Source organism: Pleurotus ostreatus, assembly GCF_014466165.1.
Source record: "Pleurotus ostreatus strain PC9 chromosome Unknown scaffold_1, whole genome shotgun sequence".
Taxonomy (NCBI): domain Eukaryota; kingdom Fungi; phylum Basidiomycota; class Agaricomycetes; order Agaricales; family Pleurotaceae; genus Pleurotus; species Pleurotus ostreatus.
The window spans coordinates 1285470-1313057 of NW_023503156.1; the positions used below are offsets into that span (position 1 = coordinate 1285470).

Below are 27588 nucleotides of genomic sequence, written 5' to 3' on the forward strand. Positions count from 1 at the left end.
TGAATTTGAATTGTTGGAGGTCAGATACACCCCAGATCGGTAGCCGGGAGCCGTCCGATGTAGGTTGCTTGGGTTTAGTGAATGGCCTGAAGGATTTATAGGATTCGAAGGCGGCTACGTGTATCGAAACCAAATCGATGTTCAGGGACCTCACTTGAAGAAACTGTAGGTTTTGGAGGAAGGGCGCAAAGAGAGTACTGCGCGAAGGTCGAACTGTTGCACCGATAGGCTATTTAGCGAAGGAAAATCCAAGACTTTACGTCCACATGACACGCCGCAGCTAAGCATGCTAAGATTGACTACCGAAGGCATAGGGCTCTTGATATGGACGGATTCATCGAATGCAATTGCTAGTGAATGAAGCTTTGGGAGATGTCTGGCATCCAACTCGATGGTGTGACCTTGGATATCGTCATTGATCAGTGAGACTGATTCTAATGCAGGGTGGCGCAAAAGAAAGCGAGAAAGCCCTTCCGAGCAGGTGCCGCGGTCCAAGAAAAGATGGGTAAGTCGTACGCTATTGGGGAGAAGCGACAAAACGCCAGGACTGGTGGCTTGACGAGTGAGGCAGAGACGTTTAAGGTTGACCAGATAAGGGATTATCTGTTCGATGTGGGCTCGGCTTTCTTCATAATGCAAGCAGTGCTTCGAGAAATAGATCGCAAAGGTGGTTGTGAACTGGACACCCGGGTTCGTGTGCACATCGCGGCGTAACATTGATATCCGAGACGACATATTATCTTCAAAGGGTAATGTTATGTCTTGGTAGATGCATCGTAGGCTCATCGCATTGGTTACTCTGGATACGACGGCGAGGTTCAACAATGTCTTGCGATCCAAACAGAGGGCTACAATGGCTAGCAGAACCTCGTTTGGGAGTTGAGGCATTTGGGACTAACAAGTAGATATTAGAGCCGCGGTGGTTGTGAACACCGTCGTCGCGAGGGCGTACCGGTATTGACTAGGGGTGGCTCCTATCCCCGACACAAGAAGGTGGATACCTAACAGAGTTAATCGTGCGCCTTGCCAAGGGGTCGAGAATTCGAGTCACCGGCCACGCTGGCCACATCATAACCTCTGAACCTTTTCGTTAGTCTGACAATCAGTAATAAATACAGCAATACGATACGATGATGCACAAAACATGGCGCCACTTGAGGGAGAATCATCATTCTGGCACAACCATAGAGTTATTACACCATATGTCCGTGGAGGCGGGTGTTAATAGTATATATGAGTAAAACGTAGATGTGTCAAGATTTGCGAGCTGAGATCAGTACTTGGTTCGGTGTGGGGTTTGGGATAGTCCAACAACTGGTCAGTGTTTACGGCAATGAGCGTTGATGGACAGTGAATAGTGCGACCAGAGATGAAGGCGGTGCTAGATGCATCAAAATAATCTGAAGCCGTTCGGACTAGGGGGTCACTGTCTTGGATGTATTCTTTCGGCCTTCGGATATTGAATTAGTCATTGGGATTGGGAAGTGGAGTAAAGAAATGACGACTCACTGGCCTCTTCTGTAACCTCTTCTACGAGTTCCCACCATCCCTCCCACAGGTATGCGTCATTGGCGATGGGCTCGTGCTTAAGGGGGGCGGGGGAATCCCTGAACCAACGTAGAGTGATACAGGGATTGCTCATGTCCACAATGACCAGACTTGGGACAGCATCAAAAAGTTCCAGAGGAAAAGCATCCATCGTAACAAGCATCCCAAATTTCACATATTTCAATCTTAAGAATGCGGCAAAATTTGATGCGGTCGGGCGCTAAGGAAAGAGATTGTCGGCCGTCATTCAACGCAGCAACACACTACACAGTGAGTACACGTACCGAATGCTGGTGCATGGAAAACACTTCGAGAAACTCGAGATTGCGGAGAAAGGGTGCCAGAGCAAGTACCGTAACAAAGTCATTTAATGGGAGGGATAGACTGCGTAGTGACGGAAATTTCGAGAGAAGGTTGCTTGCGCCTATGTTCCCGAGACCCAGCATACCAAGATTGACCACGGAAGGCATAGGACTCTGAATGTGTATCGATTCGTTGAAGGTGAGCTCTAGTGAATAAAGTCTCGGGAGGTTGCTCGCCGCCAATTCAATGATGTAATCGTGAACCTCGCCGTTGTGAATTGCGATGGCTTCCAGCGTGGGAGTACGTGAAAGGAATTGTGATAAATCCTCCGAGCAATGGGTGTGATCCAGGATGAGGTGGGTAAGCTGTGAGCTAGTTGGTAGAAGAGACAGTACTCCATGAGTGGCGCATTGTCGAGTCAAACAGAGGCGTCTAACGTTTATCAGATACGGGATTATGTAGTCGATGTCGGTTCGTATTCCGCCATAACCATTGAAGTAACATGGAAAGAAATAGATCGCGAAGGCCTTCGTGTACTGGATACCTGCGTTTGTTCATATATCGCGGCGCAACAGGGAGATCGGAAGATGATCCTCTAAGTGAAAAGTTATGTCTCGATAGAGGATTGGATGGGCCATCGCGTTGATTCTCTTGGATACGACGGTGAGGCTGAACAATGTCTTGCGCTCTAAATGGGCCACGATGGCCTGCAAGAGTTCATTTGGTAGCTGAGACATTGGAACTAGAGAATAACGCTTTAGTAAGACCGATAAACCGCAGGAAGAGGCCATACCAGCTGTATTATGGACAGCAAGGCTGTTCACTGTAAGTGGACAAATCTCAAGCGCCCAACTTAGAAAGCGCTTATCTTGAAGTTGACACAGGAGCCACCCCTATTCTCTACCTCGTTCTGGTAGGGTTGCGTTGAGATCAGATGTATTGATGCCTCGCGAAGATCGATGTATTTATTACGCATCGCTCTAGCTGGGTAGAGATAATACTAGATGCGGGCGTACCCAGGTGCCCGCATGAGGGCATGTGAAAGGAGAGAAATATCCGAAATTTCAGAACCAATCTAATCATCTTCTGGTTTGTTGACCGACAACTGTGTACGTTCACGACGGCGAGAATCGATGGTCTGGTACTTGAGCGGGATAGGCCCGTGAGTGGTGCGGGATTTCGAGTGGTTCGGTTCTGGGATGTCAGATGATCGCTGTTGTGCTCGAAACGAGGTAGAGTCCTTTGCACTGCGCGGTTACTGCCTTGGGTCTATACCTTCGATTTTGTGAAACTCATTGAGTAACGGGGAAAGAATATACTCACTCAGGGCTTCTTCTATGTGTTCTCTTCCCCGTTCAACCCACCACTCTCCCCATATCGGTCTGCTACCATTGAGAGTGCTTCCTTCAAGGGGAGTGGCGGAACCTCTGATCCAACGTAGATTTTTAGAATAATGAGATATTTCCATAACGACCAGACTTTGCACAGCACTGAAGAGTTCGAGAGGAAGTGTGTCCTCGCTGAAACGATACAGTCCAAATTTCATGTACTTCAATTTTGAGAACACAGCAAAGCTTGATGCATTAGGGCGCTAGGCATGCAAAGAGTTGAGGGAAAAATCATCCAGCGGTGTACGGTATATTGAATGCGTACCACATCAGAATTGCTAAATGACAGTCGGAGAAGCTCGAGATTTGGGAGGAACTGCGCCAAGGAGAATACCTCGGGAAGGTCGGAGTGCGGCAAGGATAGGCTACATATCGAGGGAAAATTCGGGACAACATGTCCCGTTGCCCTCCCATTCCAGGGGAAGCGGAGTACAGTGAGATCGACCACCGAAGGCATAGGACTCCTGATATGCACCAATTCGTTGAAGGTGATCTCCAGGGAACGAAGTTTCGGGAGGTTGCTAGTTGCCAACTCGATGGCGGGGCCGTCTTCCTGGATGTTGTGGATTGCGATAGCCTCCAGTGTAGGATTACACGAAAGGAATTGTGGTAAATCCTCCGAGCAGTGGGTGTGATCCAGGATGAGATCGGTAAGCTGTGCGGTACTTGGGAGTCGAGACAACACGCCGGGGCTGGCGCATTGGCGAGTCAAGCAGAGGCGCCTAACGTTCACTAGATAAGGGATTATGTAGTCGACATTGGCACGAACTTCATCAAATCCTTGGAAGTAACACGGAAAGAAATAGATGGCGAAGGCTTTCGTGTACTGGATACCTCGGTTGGCCTGTATGTCGCGGCACAACAACGAGATCGAAAGCCCATCCTTTATGCGAAAAGTTATGTCTCGATAGAGAATGGGCAGGGCCATCGCATTGATTCTCTTGGATACGACGGTGAGGTTCAACAACGTCTTGCGTTCAAAAAGGGCAACGATGGCCCGCAGAAGTTCATTTGGTAGTTGAGACATTGGAACTAATGAATACTGTTTAGTATGATGATACACCCCAGGGAGAGGCTTTACCAGCTGTATGGTGTCGACAGTCGACACCCAGGCTTTTGCTGTACCAAGTGACAACTTGAAGTGACTCGCGGCTTGAAGGGTGCTTGCAAAAGTTGTCACAGGAGCCACCCCTATTCTCTACCTCAGGCCTCGGGCGTCGGGATTATTTAAATGTATCGGTTGAAATGTATGGTTAAATCGGTCCATTTATTACACATCTCTCTAACTGCGTATCTCTCACAAACTCGATGTGGGCGTGCTCAGATGTCGTCAGAACTTCGTTTAAGGGGAAGAAATGCCCGGAACTTCAGGAACTATTCATGGCGGTTGTAAGAATCAAAATGAGGCGGGCGTTCGCACTACTGCATTGCGTCTATACCTCTGATTTTCTGTTATTCATCGAGTAAAAGGGACAAAATTTACTCACTCAGGGCTTCTTCTATGCGTTCTCTCGCACGTTTAACCCACCACTCCCCCCATATCGGTTTGCTGTCGTTGAGGGTGTCACCCCCCTCCTCAGGAGCGGCGGAACTCTTGACCCAACGCAGATTTTTGAAATGATTGCATACTTCCATGATGACCAAGCTTTGCACGGCATGAAAGAGTTCGAGAGCAAGGCCTTCGTCGCTAAACCGATGCAGTACAAATCTCACATATCTCAATTTCGGGAACACCGCGAAGTCAGATGCATTCGGGCGCTAGGTATGCAAAGGGTTGAGGGAACAATTGACCAACAGTTGACGGTGTAGCAAATGCGTACCACATCAGAATTGCCAAAGGACACTCGGAGAAACTCGAGATTCGGTAGGGACGGCGCCAAGGAGAATACCACTGGAAGATCGGCATGCGGCAAGGATAGGCTACATATTGAGGGAAAATTCAGGACGACGTGCCCCGTTGCCCTCCCGCTCCAGGGGAAGGGATGCACGCTGAGATTGGCCACCGAAGGCATGGGGCCCTTGATATGCACCAATTCGTTGAAAGTGATCTCTAGTGTGCGCAGTTTCGGGAGATTGCTAGCTGCCAATTCGATGACGCGGCCATTATTATCGCTGTTGTGGATTGCGATAGCTTCGAGCGTAGGATTACACGAAAGGAATTGTGGTAGATCCTTCCAGCAGTGGGTATGATCCAAGATGAGATCGGTAAGCTGCGCGCTAGCGGGGAGTCGAGACAATACGCCAGGACTGGCAGACTGGCGAGTCAAGCAGAGGCGCCTAACGTTCACTAGATACGGGATTATGCAGTCGACATTGGCACGAACTTCGTCGTAACCCTCGAAATAGCATGGAAAGAAGTAAATGGCGAAGGCTTTCGTGTACTTGATACCACGGTTGGCCTGTATGTTGTGGCGCAACAAAGAGATTGAAAGCTCATCCTTTATGTGGAAAGTTATGTCTCGATAGAGAATGGGCAGGGCCATCGCATTGATTCTCTTGGATATGACGGTGAGGTTCAACAACGTCTTGCGTTCCGAGTAGGTCACGATGACCTGGAGAAGCTCATTCGGTAGTTGGGACATGCAGAGCTAGATAATAGTGTTTCAGTAAGATCTACACACTGCAGACGAAGACCGTACCACTGGTATACTGAGCAACAAGGCTTGTGGCGCTAAGTAACGGTCCGTGTGACATGAGTCACTCCTATTCTAAGTATTCCCTCTATTTCGTGGTCGCATTTGTGGCTGATATCCAGGAAGCATGCAGCTTCATATTAGGATGCTTCCAGAGAGCATGATACTTAACTACCGTTGCGGAATCAAAATACAATATCACTTGAATGTATCAGATCGTCTCGACGCCCATTGATAATCCAGTGTTGCTTGTGAATTCAACGGAGAAGATAACTGGATATGTACGTATCTTGATAGTACGATTCTCTTATGGAACTGGATGAAGAATGGAGCTTTTTTCTGGGGTGGTCTGGCTGCTGGCTTTACAACTGTGCTCTGAACTCAGGTAGTCCCAATGATATGGACCTCTCGATATCAACACCATGCCCCAAACCCCCGAATTGTATGGACTCGGAGAGGATGGTTGCTTAATGAATTCATCAACAAGTGAAGGGGTGAACGTGGGTGTAGTGGTAACAAGTGGCCGCTGGTTTACGGGCGCACCGCGGGTACCGCTAGACAGGTTAGATGGGGCATCGTCTCCATCGTGCAACCGCACCGAAGAATCCGCAATGTATCTTGGAATGGCTGTTTGATCGGATGATCATCGGAAGGGGGAGGATGGAGCGTGGGGCTTCAGCTCAGATAATGAAACCTAGCACTCCACGCAGCTGTTGGCTAGTTGTGATTCGTTGTCGACTTGATCGGTAGTGGGATCGGAGGTGCTAGGGTTGCAGCCTTGGCGAACTTTGCATCCGTCAAGTTGTCGAGGCGTGGAGTTACTGAGGCTCCTGAGGCTTGATTGCCTGATAATTAGCAATGATGAGGAAGCGCAGGTGCCATGCGGGGATGTCTAGGTATCAATGTATCACTGCAGACATCGCTGAATCAATATATATGTTGATGCGTAGAGCCCGGTTTCGCTTGAGGGGAATGAATCAACGCGCTGATCATATATCATTTAGATCATTCAAGTTGGACAGAGTGTACTGTGCGCCATATACGGCACCGGCAGTGGAGGCGGGCGCAAGCGCTAGCAATGTGCATCTTCAAGTATTTTGAAACTATAGATATGCCCGTCGGCCGATCTCGTCAGGGTATTTCAACATAGGGACTCGAATCAATGCTTCCGTTTGGCAATTGGAAAAAGGGAAATTCGGGGGGTGTACATGTCAGCCGTTGCGCCGTGGCCTTGTAAATCACGGTTGCTTGGTTGCACGATAGATAGGGATAAGGGGGGCATGTGGAGGGTGTGGGAAGTATACTGAGGACACTCTGAGAGAATAAGAGAATGAAGTGAGGCGAGGTGAACCCGTGGAAGCTTGGGAAGAGTCGGACGAAGGTTGATTAACTCGAGGACTGATGATATCGATGGCGACACGAACATTTGACGGGCGAGGTTGGATGGAAGGTGGAGCCGTGGAGGGTCATAAAGAGGTTCATTGGTGATCGTAACACGACGCGGTAATTTAATAAATTCGCAGATGTTCTAGATGCTACGATGATGAGATGATGCTTCGCCATGAAGTACAATGCAGATGCCAGGCAGGCGTCGGCGTGCTCGAAAGCACGAGAATTCCACCCTGAGTCGTGACGCAGACGCCGTCAGTGCAGACCGAAGAGAAGGTTAGATTATTACATACACCATAAGTAATGAAGGAAGGCACAGGGCTCAGGAGACCGCGTAGCCCACCAACGTAAAGGATGTCGTTAGCCTAACAAAGTTATAGATGCACCACTAGACAGAATCTAGCAATCTCGAGGACGCAGCCGCTCGTGACGAGGCTGGCTGCTGATACCAGGGGGCCCATTGCGGTCGAGGTGGGAGGCCAGTAACACGAAATACTGACCATGATTGATCAGAAGTAATGGCGTTTGAGAACTCGCCTTCTTCCCGCGTCGGGAGTGGTGCTTTACGTTAGACCGTCAATCATGCATACGTTGTTCCACGCTGCCAGGAAATAAATGAAACCGAGAGTGCGTTTGGACCGGACGAATCCAGCCAGCCAGCGCCCGACCGACGGCAGACGTCGGGGATAGGTGGTGTGCACGGGCATGGGTGGGAGACAGTGGATATAATTAAGGTCGTTTCGGCGTGCAGGGCTTCGCGTAGGCCTATCAGACGCGCAGGAGTAGGAACCACCGTGCGAATAACAGATTGTGACAAAAACCCTCCTAGATCTGCAGATCCATGCCCAAATCGGTCGTCGTCATAGGAATTTTTATGTATAATTTTATATTTCCTAATTTACCCTAGAGCCCTTTCCGTTCCTTTATTCTTTCTTCCTTCCCTTCTCTCATCTCAGAGACGACCACAACGACGACGAGACGTGTCCCGACGTCGCCGTCCACGATGAGAGAATCCCGACACCAGCACACACCCGTCCCTCTCCTCCTCTCCTCCTTCCCCGCCCCGCCCTCGTTCATCCCGCCCTCCCCCAACCCTTCCATTCTCTCGACGGCCGCACACCCACCCATCGCCACCCCTTCCTCCTCTTCACCTAATCCGCCGCCCTCTCTGCCGCCCTCCAGCCCTCTCCCGCCGCTCCCTGGAAAATCTCCTCTTTCAGATGCCGACACCCTCCTCTTTCACTCGCATTCCTCTCCCCGCATTTCGCGTGCATCCATCTTATCCATATCTACCGCCTCTTCGAACAGACGATTGTCCTCAACAAGCGCAACATCGCCCTCCACGCGCTCTCCACGCGACTCCGTAGCTTCTAATAGCTCCACCTCCGCGCGCTCGACCCGCTCATTCTCGGCATCGTCAACTACGCCCTCCTACTCATCATCCACCTCTTCAACAGCGCCTCCTCGCACACCCTCCATCGCGTTTTCGATCTCAGAAGAAGCAGGGGTGGATGAGCTAGGCGCTATCATTGGCAGACGCGTTGACATTGGTGAGAATTTCCGGTTTGTCGTCGCTTTTCTTGTGCTTGCTGACACCTTTCTCTCTTGTTCTCGCCGTTGACAGTCACGTCGCCCGAGTCTCACGACGTCCTACCTGACATAACCGCATTCTCACGCTCACCCCTCTCTAAGCCAAAGCCTTTGCTATCGAACTCGCTCTCTAACCTGAAAAACGCAACATCACCTCCGCCATCCTCTTTCTCACTCCCTCGACCTCCTTCTTCCGCCTCAAAATCATCAAAATCATCCAAGCAGCGTAGTCGTACTCGAGACCGTTCAAATACGGCTACGTCGACATCCACCACCATGTCCAATACGTCAACATCCATACCCACTTCAAACCCTTCACAGTCACTACTTTCGCTCTCATCATCGACTTCTCTCCTCTCCTCTTCCGTAACCTCGCTATTATTGGCCTCGGATAGTATTCAAGACGATGACGCGGACGATTTGGACAGCATTCTCCGGACGCATTCAGTGGGAAACGAGTCCCTTGTAGAGGGAGCGTATGGGGGGATCTTGGGAGATGGAGATGATGGTGGCGAAGATAGTGATTTGGAGTTTGTATTGAATCACTCGAGGTTGGGGTTGGAGAGTAGGGAAGGATTTGCGGATGGTGGTCAGCCTGTGGAGGAAGATGGAGGAGACGCGGAAGCGTTGGCGCTGCATAGATCCTTTAGAGCCAAGAGGTCAAGGAGCGGGTCTCATCGCATGAAGTTGAATTCTGCCCAAGGCACCCAAGGACAGGACTTAGATTCAGTGGTACCCCCAGTCCCGAGCATACCCATCATCCCTAATACACCACAGACACCGCATACACACGCCACTCGCGCGCATACGAAGTCAGGCAGTGATAGTGCTAGAGAAAGAGGTCGAAGGGAAGAGGAAAGCGGACGATCTTCCAGTCCTGAGATTGGCGAGATACTGGCAAGTACGCCGAGACCGGCACGTTCGAAATCGAGGCCGAGAGTAGGTCAGCCAGGTGGTAGTAAGAGTGCACCCGGGTCAAGAAGGGGGTCGGCTGCGAATAGCGCGAGCATCTCTCGGTCTACGTCAATCGCTTCTGCTGCTTCAATGTCCAAGTCTCTTTCGAGGTCAGCGTCAAGAAGTACGACTAGCACAGCATCGGTTCTTTCAGCGTCGACGTCCAGGACCTCGAGGAGCACTGGTGGTGGAGGTGTCGTTGATCTTGATGCAGATGAATTTGGGTTCATTGGAGGTGTTGGCGCACACATGAGTGACGGAGGAGACGAGGATGGGGCGGGCAGCGATTCAAGCCTGGATTTGCATACACCATTACCGTGCGTATTCTCTAGTTTTCACTTGTTCATGTTTCCTGACCTGTCTACTGAATTTTGACTCGGAATATATTACAGGCATTTGATGGTTAAGCATGGAATGCTGTCACCTAACTCGAAACTGCTACCAGCTGGGATGAGTCCGTTTGCGATGAATTTCGGCGATGCGGGGGCCTCTACTACATCTTTATCTACGACAAATTCTCTCGCGAATGCATCGACATCAAAAGGGAAAGGGGGCAAAGGTGCTGGTAATGGATTGTTGAAAGATGAGCGAGATACAGTCAAGAGAAGGACCCGACATAGGGATGGGAGTTTGCTGAGGGGCGGAATCGGATTGACTACGGGGTTGGGATGGAGTGATAGGTGAGTTGAACGTTTTGTGATTGCTCTCTTTCCTTTTTATACGACCGGTGTGGCATTTTATATGTTCGTTGGGAGTGGGCTTTTTGCGATCGTGATTGTGCCGTTGAAGGAGTGCCTTGTTTCGCCTGTCGTTGTTGACAAGAGGCGCTGTGACAACGGGACTGCGGTTGCGACTTGTTGTTCTCTCATGATTTTCTCATGTGTTGGTGTTGTGCTTTTGTGTCAACAGAGGGGATCCTTGTGTTTTCCCTTTGACTTGTTTCCGTTTCGGACTGTTTAATTCTTTCCTCGGCGCTGCTTCCGAGCGCTTTATTCTACCTTTTATTCTTTATTCCCACTGCTATATGGTGTGCACGGTACATGACATACTGACGTCTAATTTCTTTGTAGTGAAGACGAGGATGCCCCGTCGCCGCTTACACGTCGGCTTTCGACGTTAAATATGTCGAGGAGTCCCTCCGCCGCGTCTATGAGATCCACGGGGTCTATGGGATCTATGCGTTCCGTAGGCTCGATTGGTATGGGCAGGGTTCATTCAATGGGTGTCACGGGAAACATAGGGAAAGGAGGCAAGCGGCACCCACTATCGAGGTCGTATTCGAGTCCGAATGACGGGATGCTTCTGGAGAGGGACGAACATGAGTACGGAGAAGGGAACGCGGGGTATGATGAATTCGGATATCCGACAGAGGGCGGAGGTTACAATGAGTATGGGAACGAGGGTGAATACGGGCAGGATTGGGGTGATGGGGATCTCAACGAGGATACGGAGGTGTATCAGAGCTTCGATTATCCGCGCAGGAGCGGGGAGAGTGCGAGTCGGATCACGACGAGTATGAGTTTGGGCGCGAAGACACGGACTGGAAGCGGGAGTGGTACTGTTAATGGAAGTAAGGTGGGGGCGATGCGTATGAGCTCGAGCCTAAGTGGGAAGGGGAAGGGAGGGTTAGGCTTCGTGAATCGGGACAAAGGACTACCGCCTCTGCCTCCGCTCAGCCGACAAGCATCGAGCGCCAGTGTGAAGAGTACGACGACGCCAGTTACGAGCGTGGGTGGGAATAGAATCCCTAGGCCCTTGCAGTTGCCTCGACACTCTAGTATGCGCAGCGGAAATGGCAATGGAGGCGTCGGGGGAGGTGATCGTTCCCCTGTCCCTGTTCCCTCTGTTCCTTCTTCCTCGCCTGCCGTGTTGACCTCATACAGTGCGTTTTCGTTTTCATCATCTATTTGTTACTCTCCTGAACATAACGCTGTTGCTATTTTAGGTCAGCGTTCTAATACGCTAGGCAGGAGCTTCGGGAGCGGCGTTAGTGTTGCGAGTGGTCATAATGGAACCGGTGTTGGTAACGTTGGATTGAGCGCGTCGATGTCGAAGTCGTCAGTGACCCTGTCGACACCCGCGTCAGGAGAGTGTGCCATCGGCAAGCCGAAACCTCGGACGGGAACCGGGATGGTCTACAGAAGTAGTGTGACGAGCCGGATGAGGGTTCCTAGTGCACCGATGCTGGGAAGGGCAGTCGGCATCGGAGGGGCGGGACAGAAGACCGCTGTGCTCTGAGCGGAAAACGATCTACACTGGAAGGATGGTTAGAGAAGGCGCGGAGGGAGGACGAGCAGCTGGCCCGGTTTTTGTTTCCATTTTGTTCTTGTCTCTTCTTGATTCGAGTCTATCATTCAGTCCGGTTTTTCGATGTCCATCACTCTCGTTGCATTTGTGTCACCTCATTCCATCCATTTCATTTTCGTTCATGGTTTCTTTATCATTTATCCCCATTTCTTTCTCTCCCCCCGTTCGCGCTATGGATTCGGAATCGAGGATTTCTGAAGAGGATTTTGCATATTGAATTTTTTGGATTTGTATCATACCTCCACCATACCATCTTATTGACCCTTTGTGGTCTTTAGGCACTTCATCCCCTACTCAACCCTCCCAATCGCATCCCTGCGGTCGCGGTCGACGTGCAATGTTCCGCACAGCTGCTCGCGTCCGAATGTATCACTTGGCCGTCGACCCTGGCAGGATATCCATTAACAAGGAATTCATAGATGATGTATCACATTTCAGTACATACGTACATTTATTGATTATTACTCACTTCGCGGATGTTTAGAGGTTTTGGAAATGTTGCGTGCAGCAGTTCCATCCACTTCCGAATCCCTCGTCCGTCTCCGTTCGACCTCAATTGACCTTTGGAACACCCAATCTCCCTATTTCCGTTTCGTCATAACCTAACGACACACTCTTTTTATTATCCTTACCTTCTGGAATCCGGATTTCGTGTATTTCTTCCTGTCTTATACCATCGTCCATTGCGCCGTTACTATATTTCCCCGTTGCAATTGTATTGAATACCATTCGGATTAATCTTATTGATTGAGTTCTGACTCAACTTGAGTGTCTGTTTTGGCATTGGGTGATCCCACCGTGATTGTCGTGATCGGGACGATGACAACAAATGGACGAACGGAGGAAAGGCTGAATGCAGATTGATCCTGCTCGCAAGCAACTGTATACAGGAACGCTTCTGACCGCAATACGATTATGGCCTCAATTATCACCCAGGAAGTTTCGTTGAATTGACATTGGGTTCTTTCCAGCTTCTACTTTATGCTACCGCTTGTTTCATCCAAATCGCAAGCGCGCATGGCGCTCTGCAACGGATTTATGCTTTTGAACAGTGGGGCCATCTTCTCCTTGGGATAAATAGTGGGTCAATATTCGCTGATGTGTGGCACCTGTAGATACACTCCAATATTCGTACGTTACCCGTTTGCATCTACGCCCGGACGCCCTCGGCGTTATAGTTTCGTGGCTAATATAGACGCAACGCTGGGAAATCCCAGCTCGACTGCAAGATCCTCCAGCGTTCTGCTGTCAGGGAGACTCAATATGGATAGATAGGAGTAGGAAAGGAGAGAAGAGGGGTAGACGTAAGTATGGACGCCTAACCCGAACTCAGAAGCTTCTTCAGAGCTTCCCTCGAGCTTGAACCATCATCGACACGGAGGACCATCTCCCTGGAGTTTCCACATTGCGTGGCGGCCACGAGATGTACTCCTCTCTTTCAGAGAAGCTCATCTTCCCCGCCGCCACCGCCTCTTCGTCTCCCTTTCCGAGAAGCTGAAGTACGTTGTATATACTACCTGCAGGAGACGATTCTTCGCCCTGCGTAGTATATCGAGACTACCCCTGGGCCTGCGATACCCGAGGGAATAAATTTTTGTGTGCACGGTAAGGACTATTTGTCCTTTTCTCGAGTTCCAAATTTTGGACTGGCTGGCGAATCCTGGTGTAACACCGCGTCATCCGTACAGCCTATAGCAACGTAGGCGTGCCTTGGATCGCATCAGTCGTATTTTGGGGTAAACGGAATACACGACGGGAAATGTTAAGGTGAACCATGCATTGGTGTTTGATGCTGCGAATTGCACCGGGAGATCCGACGATTTACGCAGAATGCTCGATGCTCGATGCTTGGCTGATGGATACCCGCTAGCATCCGGACTTCGTGACCTTGTGTTGTATATGGACGGTCGCGAGTGGGTAGTTTGAATCCGGATGCCCCGGGGAGGAAGCGCTCCGGAGCCTGGTGAAACTGCATACCCAAGGAAGCAAGGGATACCTTGTGCTGTAGTTTCTTCATTTCGCTCCCGGAAGGGTGACGACGTGCCGAAGAAACTACCCGCTAGATTCCACATGTTCAGCAAGACTAGAAGTTGATCTAAGTTGAGTTGATGTGGCCGGCTATTCCCTCGTTTGTGATACCATCTAGAGACTAATTAGTGGAGAGACAGCAGATTATGTAGATAGACAACTCGCTGTGAGGTCTGGCAACAGAGGGGGCCTGAGGCCTGACGTGCTTTTGTTCTTTATTGACACAGCGTGGCCCTTTTACCACTTCAGTCCTAGACCCAACCCGGAATCAATCACTCACCAACGCAACCGGCGAGGGTAGCACTAAACATCAAACGAGCATCCTGAAATGTTCAAAAGCTTGGAGCTGCTGTAAATGGTTTCCCATACTTGGGTCTGTTAGCCATTCGGAGTAACGCAAGTTTCCCTAACTATTCTGTGCCAGCCCGATCTCAAACGAGAATGTCGGCTACTCGGCCTCGCGGTGTACCACAGTCCTGTAAGGTTAATGACAATTAGAACGGCTCAATAAATTGACACATGGCCCCCCCAACAATTAAAACATATGCAACGTTGATTTTCGAGGGACAATGTCTAGTGTCCCTTCGACTGGCTGCGCTGGCTGAGCAGACCAAAAGTAGACCAGATCCAGGAGCAAAAGAATATGAACGCCACCGCCGCGCAATGCCATGGAACTATGCTCGAGTAGTCTATCTGCTGTTGAACGGTGAGTCGGCAACGCTGCTGTACTAATGAAGGTGACACGGTTTACATACCACTTTTCAGGTACCAGAAATTAGGCCCTAGAGACTACTGCACGGGGCGTACTGCACGATTCTTTCAGGGGGTCGTGGGAGCAGGTTGTGATACATCGCAAAAGACCTCGTATTGTATGAAGAGGCGTCCGCAAGGAATCCCTGTGCAGTGTGCACCGTGGCTTGTCGCAAGGCGCATAGTAGCGGAGCTCCTAAGATGTGGTGCGGATTAGGCGCCCACTGCGAAGAATCTATGTTGGCAACGTCTTCCCAGCGAGTCAACAATTTATCCCACTGCACAGCGAGGACTCGGATGATGAGGCCTGCAGCCTGGGGATTCAATGGGACATCAAACAAAGATGTATGGTCACTGAACCTTTCCTCGATGAACACCCTTCTCTAGCCTTGGAAGTATTTTCCTGCCCCAAAACGAGGGCGAGTGCAGGCAGAAGAGCACGCGAGGAAGGACGTCGTCGATGCTAACGAGGAGGTGCATTGCTTACTCGGGAAGCAGAGCAGTGAGTCTTCAAGGCTTCACTTGCAGAGACTTCCCTAGCAATTACCGGACGCGACATGACGGGACGGACAAGAGTATCGCAAAAATGTGACATTGTATCATCAACACAGTCATAGGGTCACTCACGATATATCCCAGCGGCGTCCCCCCAGTAGTTATCGTGCATGCTTAGTATCAAGGTAATAGTCAATGTACTCGCCACCAGCCTGTCGGCTTGGGGAGGGGGCAAATTCTTGGTGAGCAGCCGCTCTCCAAGTACTGAACACAAGTCTCATAGATGCCGTTCTAGAAACTAGTCTACAACCTCGTATGACTCTGTGTCTTTCCGACAACACGGCGAAAAGGGCTCATAAAGCGGATATCCTCAACTTCGGCGAAATTCACTCAACTCCCTCGGAACGCATGCTCCTCTCCCAATACTCCACCCAATATCCCCGTGTAAATTTGTGTCAGTATATGAGGAGCTGGGCCAAAGCATGAACTTATCCTACCCTTTCTTCGGCCCACCATTATTGCCCCCCGCAAATGTTTAATCCTCTCTCTCATCGTGGTGAAACGCCGGATAAAATACAGCCAAGCCTTCGCTGACGTCGCCGTAAGACAAGGACGGATCCATTCACCAGGTCGTACGAGATCGTATCATCGACCCCCTCCCGAGATTGCAGCGACTCTGCGCTTGCGAGTGCCTCATTCCTCAGGACACCTGACTACCGCAGGCCAATCATCGCTTGGACGGCCTCGTTATGCTCCCCATTGCTGCAACTCGTACCCTGTTGTGGTACTCGACGGTGGCAGTGGCAACAGCGCATTCTTTTCTTATGCCCTATACCAAGACGAGGAGACCTCCTCGGTCATATCCAAGGTCAAGGTCAGTGCCGAGTATAAAACAGACCCTACTCGAGGAGGCACCTTCAGCGACTCATCAAGATGAAGTCTATCCTTTCCATTGCATCCTTGGGCTACTTTCTGGGGACAGCCTATGCTCATACTATTTTCCAGGTACGTTCTTCGCCTCCCACAAACGCCCATGCATTCACACAGGCATCCAGGAACTCTGGGTAAACGGTGTCTCGCAGGGCCACAAAGTTGGCATTCGAGTCCCGGACTACGACGGAGTGCGTACCTCTGTATTATATCTTATACTCCTCGTCTAACCCGGCACTTGCTCTGAATAGCCCATTGAAAACGTGAATTCGAACGATCTCATTTGCAACGGCGGAATCAACCCGTATCAGCAGCCCGTATCCCAGACCATCATTGACGTCCCCGCCGGTGCAGACGTTACGGCTGAATTCCACCACCAAATTCGGGGAAGAAACCCACTCGATTCCTCCGACCCCATTGATCCTACCCACAAGGGTCCCATTTTAGCATATCTGTGTGTTCGCAAATCACTTCCCGTTGACCATATTTAAACTCTCACTACAAAACAGCGCCAAAGTTCCGTCTGCTCTGCAAACCGATGTAACTGGCCTCGATTGGTTCAAGATCTACGAAGACGGCTACGGACCAGGAACACAGTGGGCTGTGGACAGGCTTATTGCCAATCAAGGCTTGGTTACGTTTAAGATCCCAGAGTGTATCCCTGACGGAGAGTATCTCCTCCGCGTTGAATTGATCGGTATGTTCGCGCTACAGCTCGTTTATGGAGCCAATATTGATCCCGCCTACTCTAGCCCTTCACTCAGCAGGCTCCTACCCAGGTCAGTGCATATATGTCTACTTTCGTACGTTGTGATGCCGATGGACTTCTCCTCAAACATAGGCGCTCAATTCTATGTGAGCTCATAGACTGTCTATTGAAATCTGCCACGGCTGACCGGGGTATCCGATAGATGGAATGTGCGCAACTCCGAATCACTGGCGGTGGCAACGCAGTACCCTTCCCAATTGCTCATTTCCCTGGCGCCTACAGCGGTACTGTTGCTTCATAAACCCAAGCAACCACCGTGCTCATGTACCTGTCGTTTCATAGGCACTGACCCCGGCATCAAGATCAGTATCTACTGGCCTCCGCTCACCAGCTACGTCATTCCAGGTGTGCATCACGCTAGCTACAGTCTCGCGAGCTCAGCTCACGGATGCCTTGTAGGGCCTCCTGTCTTTTCTTGCAATGGAACAGCGCCTACATCTTCTGCTATTCCGGTTTCTAGCTCAGTAGTTCCAACACCACCTATCACTTCAACAAGCACATCATCTGCTCGTCCAGTTGAACCCACTGGGCCTACTGTCGGACAATGGGGACAATGTGGTGGCATTGGGTATGTACTTCTATCAAAATCTGTCCAGTCTAGTTTTGATGTGTATTTAGTTACACGGGTCCTGCCGTCTGTGTCGCTGGGACGACATGCACGGCGCAAAGCGAATATGTTCGTCATTGTATGCCCTCACATTTGCCGAGACTGTGCTAACCCTCCCTCCTTTCAGTACTCTCAATGTATCTAACAATCAGGAATACTATACTAACGATACGACTCTGAAATCAAGCATACTTTTGTTTCCACTGCAGCAATGAATTACTTTTGAAGGCTCAAGTTCAAATTAGACCAAGGTCAGTCGAGTACCTTCGTCCCCTCACACAAGCGCCATCGGCTACCCTACTTACCCCCTAAATTCCTGACTTCTGAGCGCTGAGCGCTGACACACGGGCGAAGCGCCCGACATCAGTGACTCGATTCATGGCGGTCGCACAACCTCCTGCAACACTGACAATACGACTTCGGTACGCACCCATGCCAAACATCTCGAATCTCATCGGAAGCTCATCCCTTTAGATTGATATGTTGAAGCTACCAAATGAAATTCTCTTTGCCATTGTGGACCAAGTCAATGAACCCGAGACTTTGGTAAAGCTGCTAGTCGTGTCTCGTCAATTTAACGCGATTGCCTTGCGACCACTCTACCAAGAGATATCTTTCCAGTTGAGCTCACACTCCGGTTGTCGCTCGATGTCCACCTTGTGCCGCGACATACATACGAACCCGGGTGCCCAGTTTACTACAACTTTCGCAACCTACTTTCTACGAATATGTGGCGTTCGACGTTATAGGGGGCCGCCGGCAGTTGAGCACATAATACCTTACCTAGTTAATGTTCGACGCCTCTGCTTAACTCGCCAAGCCGCCAGTCCTGGAGTATTATCTCTACTCCCACCTAGCGCGCAACTTACACGTCTCATCCTGGACCGCCAACTCTGCTCGGAGGATTTCTCGCGCCTTCTTTCGTACCATCCTACGTTAGAGTCCATCGCACTCCCAGGTAGTAGTACCGTTGACTACACCATTGGGTTAACATCTGGCACGCTCCCAAACCTTCGCTCACTAGCAGCGGTCTTCGACGCATCACTCCAAATCGAGAATCCTATGCCTTCAGTACTTAACCTTACAATTCTTCGGCACTCTGACGGCCCTACAGTGAGACATACAGTCACGCATCTTCCCTCCATCCGTACTTTAGCCTTCCAAGACACCAACTTCCCTGCCTTCGCCGCTTTGGCGCCCTATCTCCCCAATCTAGAATACCTTCAAATTACTCTGTGCGGAGGTTCCTCAGTATGCTCTTCACTACGCTTTTACTTACCCGTGAAGCTAATTTCCTCGTTGTCTAGATGCCTGAGGCATCTGTCTTGGCCAAATTCTCAAGAGCTAACTTGAAATATATACAAGTTCTTGGATCTGATCAGCCAGGGACAGCCGTAGTTCGCAGGATCTTTGATTCAGTGACGAGTCTGGTTGTCATAGACGTGGAAGAGGACGAGTATGAGTCGCTGCGTTGGGTTAGAGGTTTCGGTGTTCCCATCGTAGTCAAGAATTTCGACGACGATGACTGTTGGAGGCATTGGTGGGAGCGCCCAGGCAAAGACGTGGAGGATATATGTAAGTTGATGTTTATTGGTTGTAACTGTGTGCTGACTTGGAAATCACAATGGCGTAAGGCCGCAGGTACAAATCCGAGATAACAAAGGTTCATGTTTAAAGAGTTTGATGAATGAAGAAGAGCAGTGCAACGGCTCAGAGTATTATAGGAATGGACAATTGAAACGCCACTCATACACAATTCCTTTGGGGTTTTGGCTCTAAGTAAGACGTCAGGGAGATTCCTGCTGCAGCCTGTTCATATATTACTTACCTTGGTTCAATCAGAAAGCAAATGACATAGGCGATCACTGGAGGATATATCCAGCAACACCTTCACGGGTGTAACCAAGGGTGTTTGCAGCGTTGTCGGCCTCCCACTGGTTGGTGGTATAAAAGTGGTTGACAGAGCCAACTTGGTACAAACGGTACAGTGGAACGGAGCCACAGATCGGTGCACCGAAGACGTAGCCGGCAACACCCTCGCGATTGTAGCCAAGGGTGTTGGCGGCATTATCGGCCTCCCCCCGGTTGGTGGTGTAGAAGTGGTCCGCGTTCGACGGGTTGTAAAGGCGGTAGAATGGAATGGTTGAAGATTCCTGGCGGGAGAAAACTCGACCAGCCTGGCCCTCCTGCTGATAGCCACGAGCATTTCGAACCTCTACAGCATTGGTGGTGTAGAAGTGGTCGGTGACCGAAGGGTTGAATGCTCGGTACAAAGGTGTGGCTCTCTTTCCATTGGGGCAGCCATGAGCAACCTAAATGAAACGTATACAGTCAGCACAACGAAAGAATGTAGTGGCTGTAGTAATATCCGTACATTGGCGGCCTCAGCGTCCTTGAGCTCAGCAGGTAGCGCAACGGCCTGGGCGGCGAAGAACAAGGAGGCAACGACGGCGAGAGAGAACTTCATTGTAGTGACTGGTGATGACCTGAAGATGCTGCTGCTAGGACTTTGAAGAGAGAATGCAACCTGAGGGAGTTAAGTGAGCGTACATGCTATTATATACCTTTCGCCTAATGATAGTCCTCCATCTGAAAGACGACACGCTTTCCGAGTTTCTCGTGGACAAGTCTGATTGCTCTGCGGGCAGGAACAGTAGCAGTATGGACGCTCTGTGAAGCTAGTGGACACATCCTTCCAAGAATGCATACCCACCTTTCTAGGCCATGTTCCCGCTGACGAAAATCAAGTGTATCCGCATGTAGCACTTGCTTGCTGTGCTTTTGCCGAATTGCGTTCATTGTGAAATCGAAGTGGCCAACGGAGCATGATCAAGCAAGTGCATCGCTAACTCAAGATTAAAGAATCAATATCCCTCGTCGTGATTGTCCCTGTAGTTCAACAACTCAGACTGGCTCAACACGACAGAATTCCACGCTGACTCGCCTTTCTCTACGCAACCACGCGGAATGCATAGTAATGCCGTGGCCAAACCACAATGCGACGGACTAGCAGCTACATTGCCGAGATAGTCTTCACTGTGATTTCTAGCATACTTCCATTCATATCCACGCCGTGTGTCGCTATTGCGCGACATTTAGGCGCCAAACGTATATGGACCGCCAACCATGTGGATTTATCAAGACATTTGAGAACAATTTCATTAACGGTGTAGAGAAAGGTACAAGTTGGCATCTTCCAAATCAGGGAGAGCGACAACGGGAGAAGTTGCGGGGGTTGTTCAGCAGGAGAAAACAGCAGGTCCTAATGAATCCATGAGTCAAGTTCGCTCTCATCGGTACGTATTGCATACCTGGAATAGTGTAGTTCGTGACTGGAGGATAGTAGATGCCGATGAGGATGCCAGGGTCGGTGCCTACGCAAGGTAAGTATGCATTCCTTTGGGTTCTCGAGGTAAACGCACCACTGTAGGCACCAGGGAAGTGCGCAATGGGGGAAGGTGTTGCATTCCCACCACCAGTGATCTGGAGTTGAGCGCATTCCATCTATTGTGATCCTGCTCAGCGTCGCGGCTGGCTACGAGTGATTATGGAACTCACATAAAGCTGGGCACCTGTATATCGAAAGACGGACATTAATACCAAAATGGCGACGAGTGAAGATATTCATAATGACCTGGGTAAGAGCCCGCTCCGTGGAGGGCTGGAATCAAACGAGTTAACTCTCAAACTGGGAAACGGTTTTGCAACAAACATACCAATTAGTTCAACGCGGAGAAGATATTCTCCATTTGGGATACACTGAGGAATTTTGAAGGTGACGAGACCATTGTTGGCGATGAGTCTGTCTACAGCCCACTCCGTACCCGGTCCGTAGCCGTCTTCGTAGATCTTGAACCAATCAAGGCCAGTCACGTCGGTTTGCAGGGCAGATGGAACTTTCGCACTGTTTTGGACCCGGGGTTAGCACTTAGCAGTCAGTCGTCGCAACATTGTTAGCATATCCGACATACAGATAGGCAATTATAGGTCCCTTGTGGGAGGGGTCAATGGGGTCGGATGCATCGTTCGGGTCAGGTCCCGAGCCACCATGGTGCCATTCAGCGGTAACGCTCGCACCAGCAGGGACGTTGATGATGGCCTGAGACATGGGTTGCAAGAATGGGTTAATTCCGCCGTTACAAATGACATCGTTGGAGGTAACATCTGTGATGGGCTATTGCATGTAGTTATAATTGGGAGCAACTTCGCGATCCAAATGTAAGACATACTCCGTTGTAAGTTGGAACTCGGATGCCGACGTTGTGGCCTTGTGCGACTCCGTTTACCCAGAGTTCCTGTTGCCTTTCGTCAGCACATTGAGGTTTGGGACGTGCGTAAAAGGACGTACCTGGAAGATCGTGTGCGCGTACGCACTACCCACGAACGCTAGTGATGACAAGGCGAGAGTGGATCTCATCTTGACAAATTGCTTTGATTGACGGTTACCCTCTCAAGTCGCGCTCGTTTTATACTAGACACTGTGCGGAGCCGCGGGGGCAACAAAATGATATATAGAAGTTACTGTCAGTTGAGCGTAGGCCAAGCGATAATCGCCTTATGGCTGAACAGTTCTTCCGAGGCTGCGAGGGCGGAAGCGCTTCAACATCGGGAGGGAAGCCATGCTACAACAACGGTAGGTAGATCATCGTCATCCTTTGATGCATAGGAGCGGGGTCTCTGACTGAACTTTATCCGATATTTCAGCCAAAGAGAGCAAATAAGGTGTGCTATCCTCACGGTTGAGCCTACTCCACATATTCTGGCACGAAGTACGCGGGAGAGTGGGGCCGAGGATGTACAAGACGACGGGTACTCCAACGATATTGACTGAATTTCTCCGAAATTGACGATATCGGGGTCTTGTGAGCCATTTGCGCCATTTTGCCGATCGTTATCAGAGCGTCACCTCTAACCAAGTCTCTTCATACGCCAATCGGTGCCCAAAGCTGCGGCGCTGCACTTCGATAAGATTTCAGAACTGGGGATTTATGGGGCCTTCCTCCAATACTCTCGTTCTGCCTCAATCTTTTCTACCAGCTGTTCAACGAATGGGCGGAATACCTCTGTATTCCTGTTGTGATGAATGAGACGGGAGAGTAGGAAATCTATATTCTCCCTCCGAAGGTATGCTCTTCGAAATACGAAGAAACCCTTGACATTGACATCCTCTAATGATAGTGTTAGTTTACATAAGGGAAAAAATTGTAATGTGCGTACCGTCGGCCCAAATCTCAAGTAACATACAGCAGATATCAATTTCGTCGCATTCAATGTCTCTCTTCTCTTCCCCAACCATGATTCTCTCCGACATTTCACATTTGTGAGGTTCAGCAGTCTCCAGGTCGATGAAGAAAGGTTCGCCATCTTTATCAGTGATATTGTTCAAAGAAAGGTCGCCATGGGTGTATCCCGCGCAATGAATACCATATAGCGCATCAAGTGCTTTCAGCCTGCTCGCAAATACTCGGTAAACGACATTCACAAGATGGAAGGTGTAACCGTACTTGAACGAGTTTGTTAAACTGCTAGCATCTTTAATCCGATCACGGCAATCCTCAAGGACGAGGAAAGATGAGACCCTATCTCCTTCGCCTTTATGCTGGAATAGACCATAGCAGTACGGTATCGATAGGCCCTGTAGGCTAGACAGATGAAGCTCGTACATGTCGGCCTCGTGTTCGAGAGCGCCCTGTCGCAGAGTCTCAGCGAAGAAGTCCGTCTTGACCACGACTTTCTCGAGCTCTGGATTATCGGGTTGTTTTAGTGATCCCCTGTAGACGGCCGTCTCCGTGTCGTCGACGAAGAACTCCAGACTGGCGATGTGATATCTCTGTGGCGTAGGTGACTGCACATCGTAGCGTGCAAGTTCGCCGGTTGGAAGCTTCTTATCTGGGCTGTCCCAAGGAGAGGGACCAGGGCCCAAGCGGAGGGAGGTCATATTGGGCGTATTGTATCAGACGTGACTTCGCGATAATTCCAATTGAATTCAAAACACACAACGTCCTCGGCGTCGAGAGCAGCAGGACCTCGGCGGCAGCCAGGTTTTGTTGGCCTGATGAAGGGTCGAAGCTCGACAAACCCACGAGAGTACTTCTCCAGGTAGGATCACACATGTCCTGCAGAGCTGTGGGGACAGATGCGTAGCTGGAGCGACTGTCGCCTTCATGGCCATTGCCCTTGTCATCTACTCCATCCAGGACCTCAATTTGCCTCCGGCTGATACGAAACAATGGACGCGCTTGAAGCGCAGTGTCACGTCAGGATTAGACCCAAGGTTTGTCGTTTTGATGACTAAAGCGCGTCGATTACCTGAATTTCTTGTATGTGAGGGTCAGGCCCTTCATGGTCACGGCCGTTCTAGCTATTCATGGACATTCTACTTAGTTCACGGCCTTTCGTAGATTACTATGCACTCACCTGTATCTCTTATGCGCTATGCTTGTAGTCGTTACCACTACGGACTCCTCTCGGCGTTTCCCGCGTATCGTACTTGTACTCCGCCGCTCGACTCCTGTACCTTTGTCTCGTCAACACAGGTTCCGGTTGACTCACCGTCTCTCAGTTCTCTTCTCCGTCTCGCGGACCTCGGAAGTCGCCCGTTACATTGTAGCACCTTTGCCAATGCGATCGCCAAAAAATGAGACTTTGGCGGAATGATTGGATACACGTAGAAAATATATTTCCCTTCGATCGGTCGTATCGTACCCGACGTGATATTGCTGCCCACTTACATCCTGACAATGAGTTACAAACTTTATTCGAAAATCAATCTGATTTAGTACTACAAGCAAAGTTCATGTGCCAAACCCGAAAGTCATAGTGACATACGTTGCGGATTATAATTCCCTGGTTCGAGCATTTAAAGGATTTACGTGGGTCGAAAATTGAATGGCGCTACATTGTTTAAAGCAGCTGCTATTTTGTAAAAATAATCTGCGTGGTGTGACATTTGGCTCGTAAATATGTGGTGCGTGCTTCGGATTAAGTTACTTCTTAAAGGGTCCAAATCTGATTGGTGTTGAAATCGGTGCACTTCCAGGTCTGAAGCTGGTTGGCATTGCTCAATCTCCCGTCCGTAAGGTCAAGACATAATCCTGAAAAAGTATAATGATGAGCAAGGACGAGGCTAGGTGGACGAATCCCTTGCCTTTGTTAAATAGAGCAATGCGGTTGTCGCCTGTGTAATACCACTCTTGCGCAGGGAGATTGTCATAGCATTGCCATATTTTCATGCGAACGCTGTTTGCTGGGTCTGAATCATGGGTTAGTTGGTTGAGAAAATTAGATGAAACGCGCTTACTGCTCCCAGCGTCGAGGCAAAAGTTCGTACCAGCTAGACGAACTTTCGTCTGGCCCTTCTGTACAATCCATTTTTGCGCGCCTGTGCCATTGCAATCATAGCTGCACAGGGAATCAGACAGGGAATGGCTTTGAAATATATGCACAAACATTTGAACTGGAGTGCCGTTGACGAGCGTATTGCCTCGTACATCCATGCACTTACCACGATTACCGTTGGGGTGGATGGGTGCACCTGTGGCTGTTGGCACCATGGATGAAGTGGTAGACGAAGACGCGCTCGATGTGCCGGAGGAAGAAGCAGCTGTAGTTGTCGTCGCCGTAGAAGTGGCAGTGGTGGTAGCCGAGGACGCGGACGACGTTGTTGACGACGTGCTGGAAGTGGTGGTAGTGGTGGTAGTGGTTCCCTGGCGAGCAGCCAAGTGGTTTAAGTCCATGGCTGCGACCGTGGAAACAGCGACGAGGGCGAAGGCGATGACTTTGCTAAACATTTTGATATGATTGAATTGGCGATACCTTGGTCAGAAAGCTGAAATTGCTGCGGATACAACTCAGTACGAGCGACTATTTATACAAATGCTCTCGCTGTGCAGCACATCCACGAAGTCTCCTAACATACCGATGGACTTCGGAAGTGAGAGGCCTCCTAAAGAGCGGATGCCACATGCCGACACATCATCCGTATTTCGGAACGAAAGCCAAAAAGCCATGCACTCGCCTGCACTCACTGGGACGAGCGTACCTCCCACTAATCCTCAATCAGATGCCGATTTCCGAGTACGGCGAACGACCACCCCCACGCGGAACCGGGATAATATGCTTTTGTCGAGGGAAGTATCGCTTCGGCGCGAGTCAAACGCCACGGAACTGATGCGTTGCGGCGGCGGCGAGCCAATGGGAATGTCTGGATTTTTCGGGATGACTGTCGCCCGAAGATCGTCCCCCTTCCGAGAGAGAACTAAGTTTCGAGCTATATTGCGAGCAGCCGTTTAGACGTTCGTGGTGGTGTCGCAACACTATTTTGCAGCTAGGGGTCGTAACTACTCGATGCCTACAGTATTGCAACCCCTTTCTAGCTTAGTTTCTGAACGAACCTCGTGGAACAATGCTGAAGTTGGTTAAATGTATATGCTACACGAGAGTCGCACGGTTGCCTCCAGTTGGTGTCAAGCAACGTAGGAATGCAATGATGGCATGGGTCTACACCGTTGGGATTTTGCCATTCAGTGTGGACGAACATTGTGGCGACGAGGAAGTGGGAGGGGTTTGTTTGTACTTGTGTCAGGCGTTATTCGTTTACTTCCAGGATGAAACGGGGTTGTAAGGGACATCATTGCAATTGTACGTGATGTTTTACGGATGCATGAAGAACCACTGGAGACATAAGACAGTAAAATGTGATACATGACTGCTACTACACTAAAAGCTACGTGCTCCAAACTTGGTTGGTGTTAAAGTCGGTGCACCTCCAAGTTTGGAGTTGATTACCATTGCTCAACCTTCCACCGTTGAGATCAAGGCATTGACCTGCGTGAGTAGAATTAAGTCAAATGAATGACAAGCGAGCAAAATTATAGACTACAGACCTTTGTTAAGCAAGGCAATGCGATTGTCGCCAGTGTAAAACCATTCCTGAGCGGCGAGGTTGTCGTAACATGTCCAAATTTTCATGCCAACACCATTGCCTGGGTCTACGAAAGAAAGTATTAGTAGTATTACTGTTAGAAGGCGGATTTGCTTACTGCCACCGGCGTCAAGGCAGAAGTTTGTTCCCGCGAGTCTAACTTTCGTCTGCCCCTTTTGAATTGTCCACTTCTGCGCGTTCGTGCCGTTGCAGTCATAGCTACAATTCGCTTGAAGATCAGACAACATCAAGAGGTTTGGGTGATGACGTACATCTGCACAGGCGTGCCATTAGCGACAGATCCACCGCGTACATCCATGCACTTTGCGTTATTGCCGTTCGGGTGGATGGCAACGCCTGCTGCGGGCGGGGGAACCGAAGTAGTCGACGTGCTAGCGCTCGAACTGACAGACGAGCTGGAGCTACCGCCGACGGTAGTGGTGCCAGTCGAAGTAGTGGAGGTTGTACCCGTGGATGTGGTCGATGTGCCGGTGGTAGTGGTGGAGGTGGAGGTGGTTGTCGTAGTCGCACGGGCAGCGAGGAGGTTCACGTTCATGGCCGATGCCATGGAGGCGGCGATCACGAGGAGCAAGAGTTGTTTGTACATGGCTGTTTCTAGGATGTTAAGTTGATACTGTTGGTGAAGTGGGTGGAAAGGCTGCTACTGACTAAGGCCGCTACTACCAGTGCTTTATGCGAACGACTCTAGTCCCCACTTGTCCTGGATATGCCGCCACCAACTTCCGCTAGCGTAGCGCAAAGCACATTCCGGAGCATGACGACGGGCGGGTAGACAATTACAATCCGCATTGCGGAAACCGGAGGGATCCAGGGAAGCTCGAAAATCGGAAGAAGTCTATGCAACAAACTAACAACTGTTAGTGTCGAAGGTGTTCCGCTCATCGGATGACTCACTACTTGACGAAAGCGCCGTACACGAATAGAATCCCTCTCGAAATCCCAGGCTGCCAGGC

The 27588-nt window shown here is 50.1% G+C and overlaps 9 protein-coding genes across 9 annotated transcripts; 2 read left to right on the forward strand and 7 right to left on the reverse strand.

Moving 5' to 3' along the window:
* Positions 1–1468: 1468 nt before the first annotated feature.
* PC9H_000418 (uncharacterized protein) lies at positions 1469–5821 on the reverse strand (the record flags this gene model as incomplete). Its single annotated transcript, XM_036770074.1, has 8 exons — positions 1469–1768; positions 1833–2216; positions 2289–2387; positions 2511–2593; positions 3175–3442; positions 3505–4271; positions 4727–4997; positions 5060–5821. 8 exons carry the CDS (start codon positions 5819–5821, stop codon positions 1469–1471), a joined length of 2934 nt encoding a protein of 977 aa, XP_036635919.1.
* A 2679-nt stretch (positions 5822–8500) lies between these two features.
* PC9H_000419 (uncharacterized protein) lies at positions 8501–8809 on the reverse strand (the record flags this gene model as incomplete). Its single annotated transcript, XM_036770075.1, has 2 exons — positions 8501–8682; positions 8734–8809. 2 exons carry the CDS (start codon positions 8807–8809, stop codon positions 8501–8503), a joined length of 258 nt encoding a protein of 85 aa, XP_036635920.1.
* A 318-nt stretch (positions 8810–9127) lies between these two features.
* On the forward strand, positions 9128–12043 carry PC9H_000420 (uncharacterized protein; the record flags this gene model as incomplete). The annotated part of the gene is made up of 4 exons (XM_036770076.1): positions 9128–10122; positions 10198–10485; positions 10876–11687; positions 11751–12043. 4 exons carry the CDS (start codon positions 9128–9130, stop codon positions 12041–12043), a joined length of 2388 nt encoding a protein of 795 aa, XP_036635921.1.
* Positions 12044–16318: 4275 nt separating this feature from the next.
* PC9H_000421 (uncharacterized protein) lies at positions 16319–17802 on the forward strand (the record flags this gene model as incomplete). Its single annotated transcript, XM_036770077.1, has 10 exons — positions 16319–16390; positions 16441–16506; positions 16567–16769; positions 16825–17012; positions 17068–17094; positions 17157–17170; positions 17227–17308; positions 17367–17429; positions 17484–17652; positions 17703–17802. The coding sequence occupies 10 exons, from the start codon at positions 16319–16321 to the stop codon at positions 17800–17802; spliced, it is 984 nt and encodes a 327-aa protein (XP_036635922.1).
* A 1751-nt stretch (positions 17803–19553) lies between these two features.
* PC9H_000422 (uncharacterized protein) lies at positions 19554–20158 on the reverse strand (the record flags this gene model as incomplete). The annotated part of the gene is made up of 2 exons (XM_036770078.1): positions 19554–20003; positions 20066–20158. The coding sequence occupies 2 exons, from the start codon at positions 20156–20158 to the stop codon at positions 19554–19556; spliced, it is 543 nt and encodes a 180-aa protein (XP_036635923.1).
* Positions 20159–20930: 772 nt separating this feature from the next.
* On the reverse strand, positions 20931–22108 carry PC9H_000423 (uncharacterized protein; the record flags this gene model as incomplete). Its single annotated transcript, XM_036770079.1, has 7 exons — positions 20931–20953; positions 21003–21065; positions 21326–21352; positions 21408–21595; positions 21663–21865; positions 21921–21986; positions 22040–22108. 7 exons carry the CDS (start codon positions 22106–22108, stop codon positions 20931–20933), a joined length of 639 nt encoding a protein of 212 aa, XP_036635924.1.
* A 569-nt stretch (positions 22109–22677) lies between these two features.
* Positions 22678–23629, reverse strand: PC9H_000424 (uncharacterized protein; the record flags this gene model as incomplete). The annotated part of the gene is made up of 2 exons (XM_036770080.1): positions 22678–22859; positions 22909–23629. The coding sequence occupies 2 exons, from the start codon at positions 23627–23629 to the stop codon at positions 22678–22680; spliced, it is 903 nt and encodes a 300-aa protein (XP_036635925.1).
* A 1123-nt stretch (positions 23630–24752) lies between these two features.
* On the reverse strand, positions 24753–25481 carry PC9H_000425 (uncharacterized protein; the record flags this gene model as incomplete). The annotated part of the gene is made up of 3 exons (XM_036770081.1): positions 24753–24943; positions 24992–25092; positions 25141–25481. 3 exons carry the CDS (start codon positions 25479–25481, stop codon positions 24753–24755), a joined length of 633 nt encoding a protein of 210 aa, XP_036635926.1.
* Positions 25482–26416: 935 nt separating this feature from the next.
* Positions 26417–27221, reverse strand: PC9H_000426 (uncharacterized protein; the record flags this gene model as incomplete). The annotated part of the gene is made up of 4 exons (XM_036770082.1): positions 26417–26517; positions 26577–26681; positions 26733–26833; positions 26887–27221. The coding sequence occupies 4 exons, from the start codon at positions 27219–27221 to the stop codon at positions 26417–26419; spliced, it is 642 nt and encodes a 213-aa protein (XP_036635927.1).
* Between the last annotated feature and the right edge of the window lie 367 nt (positions 27222–27588).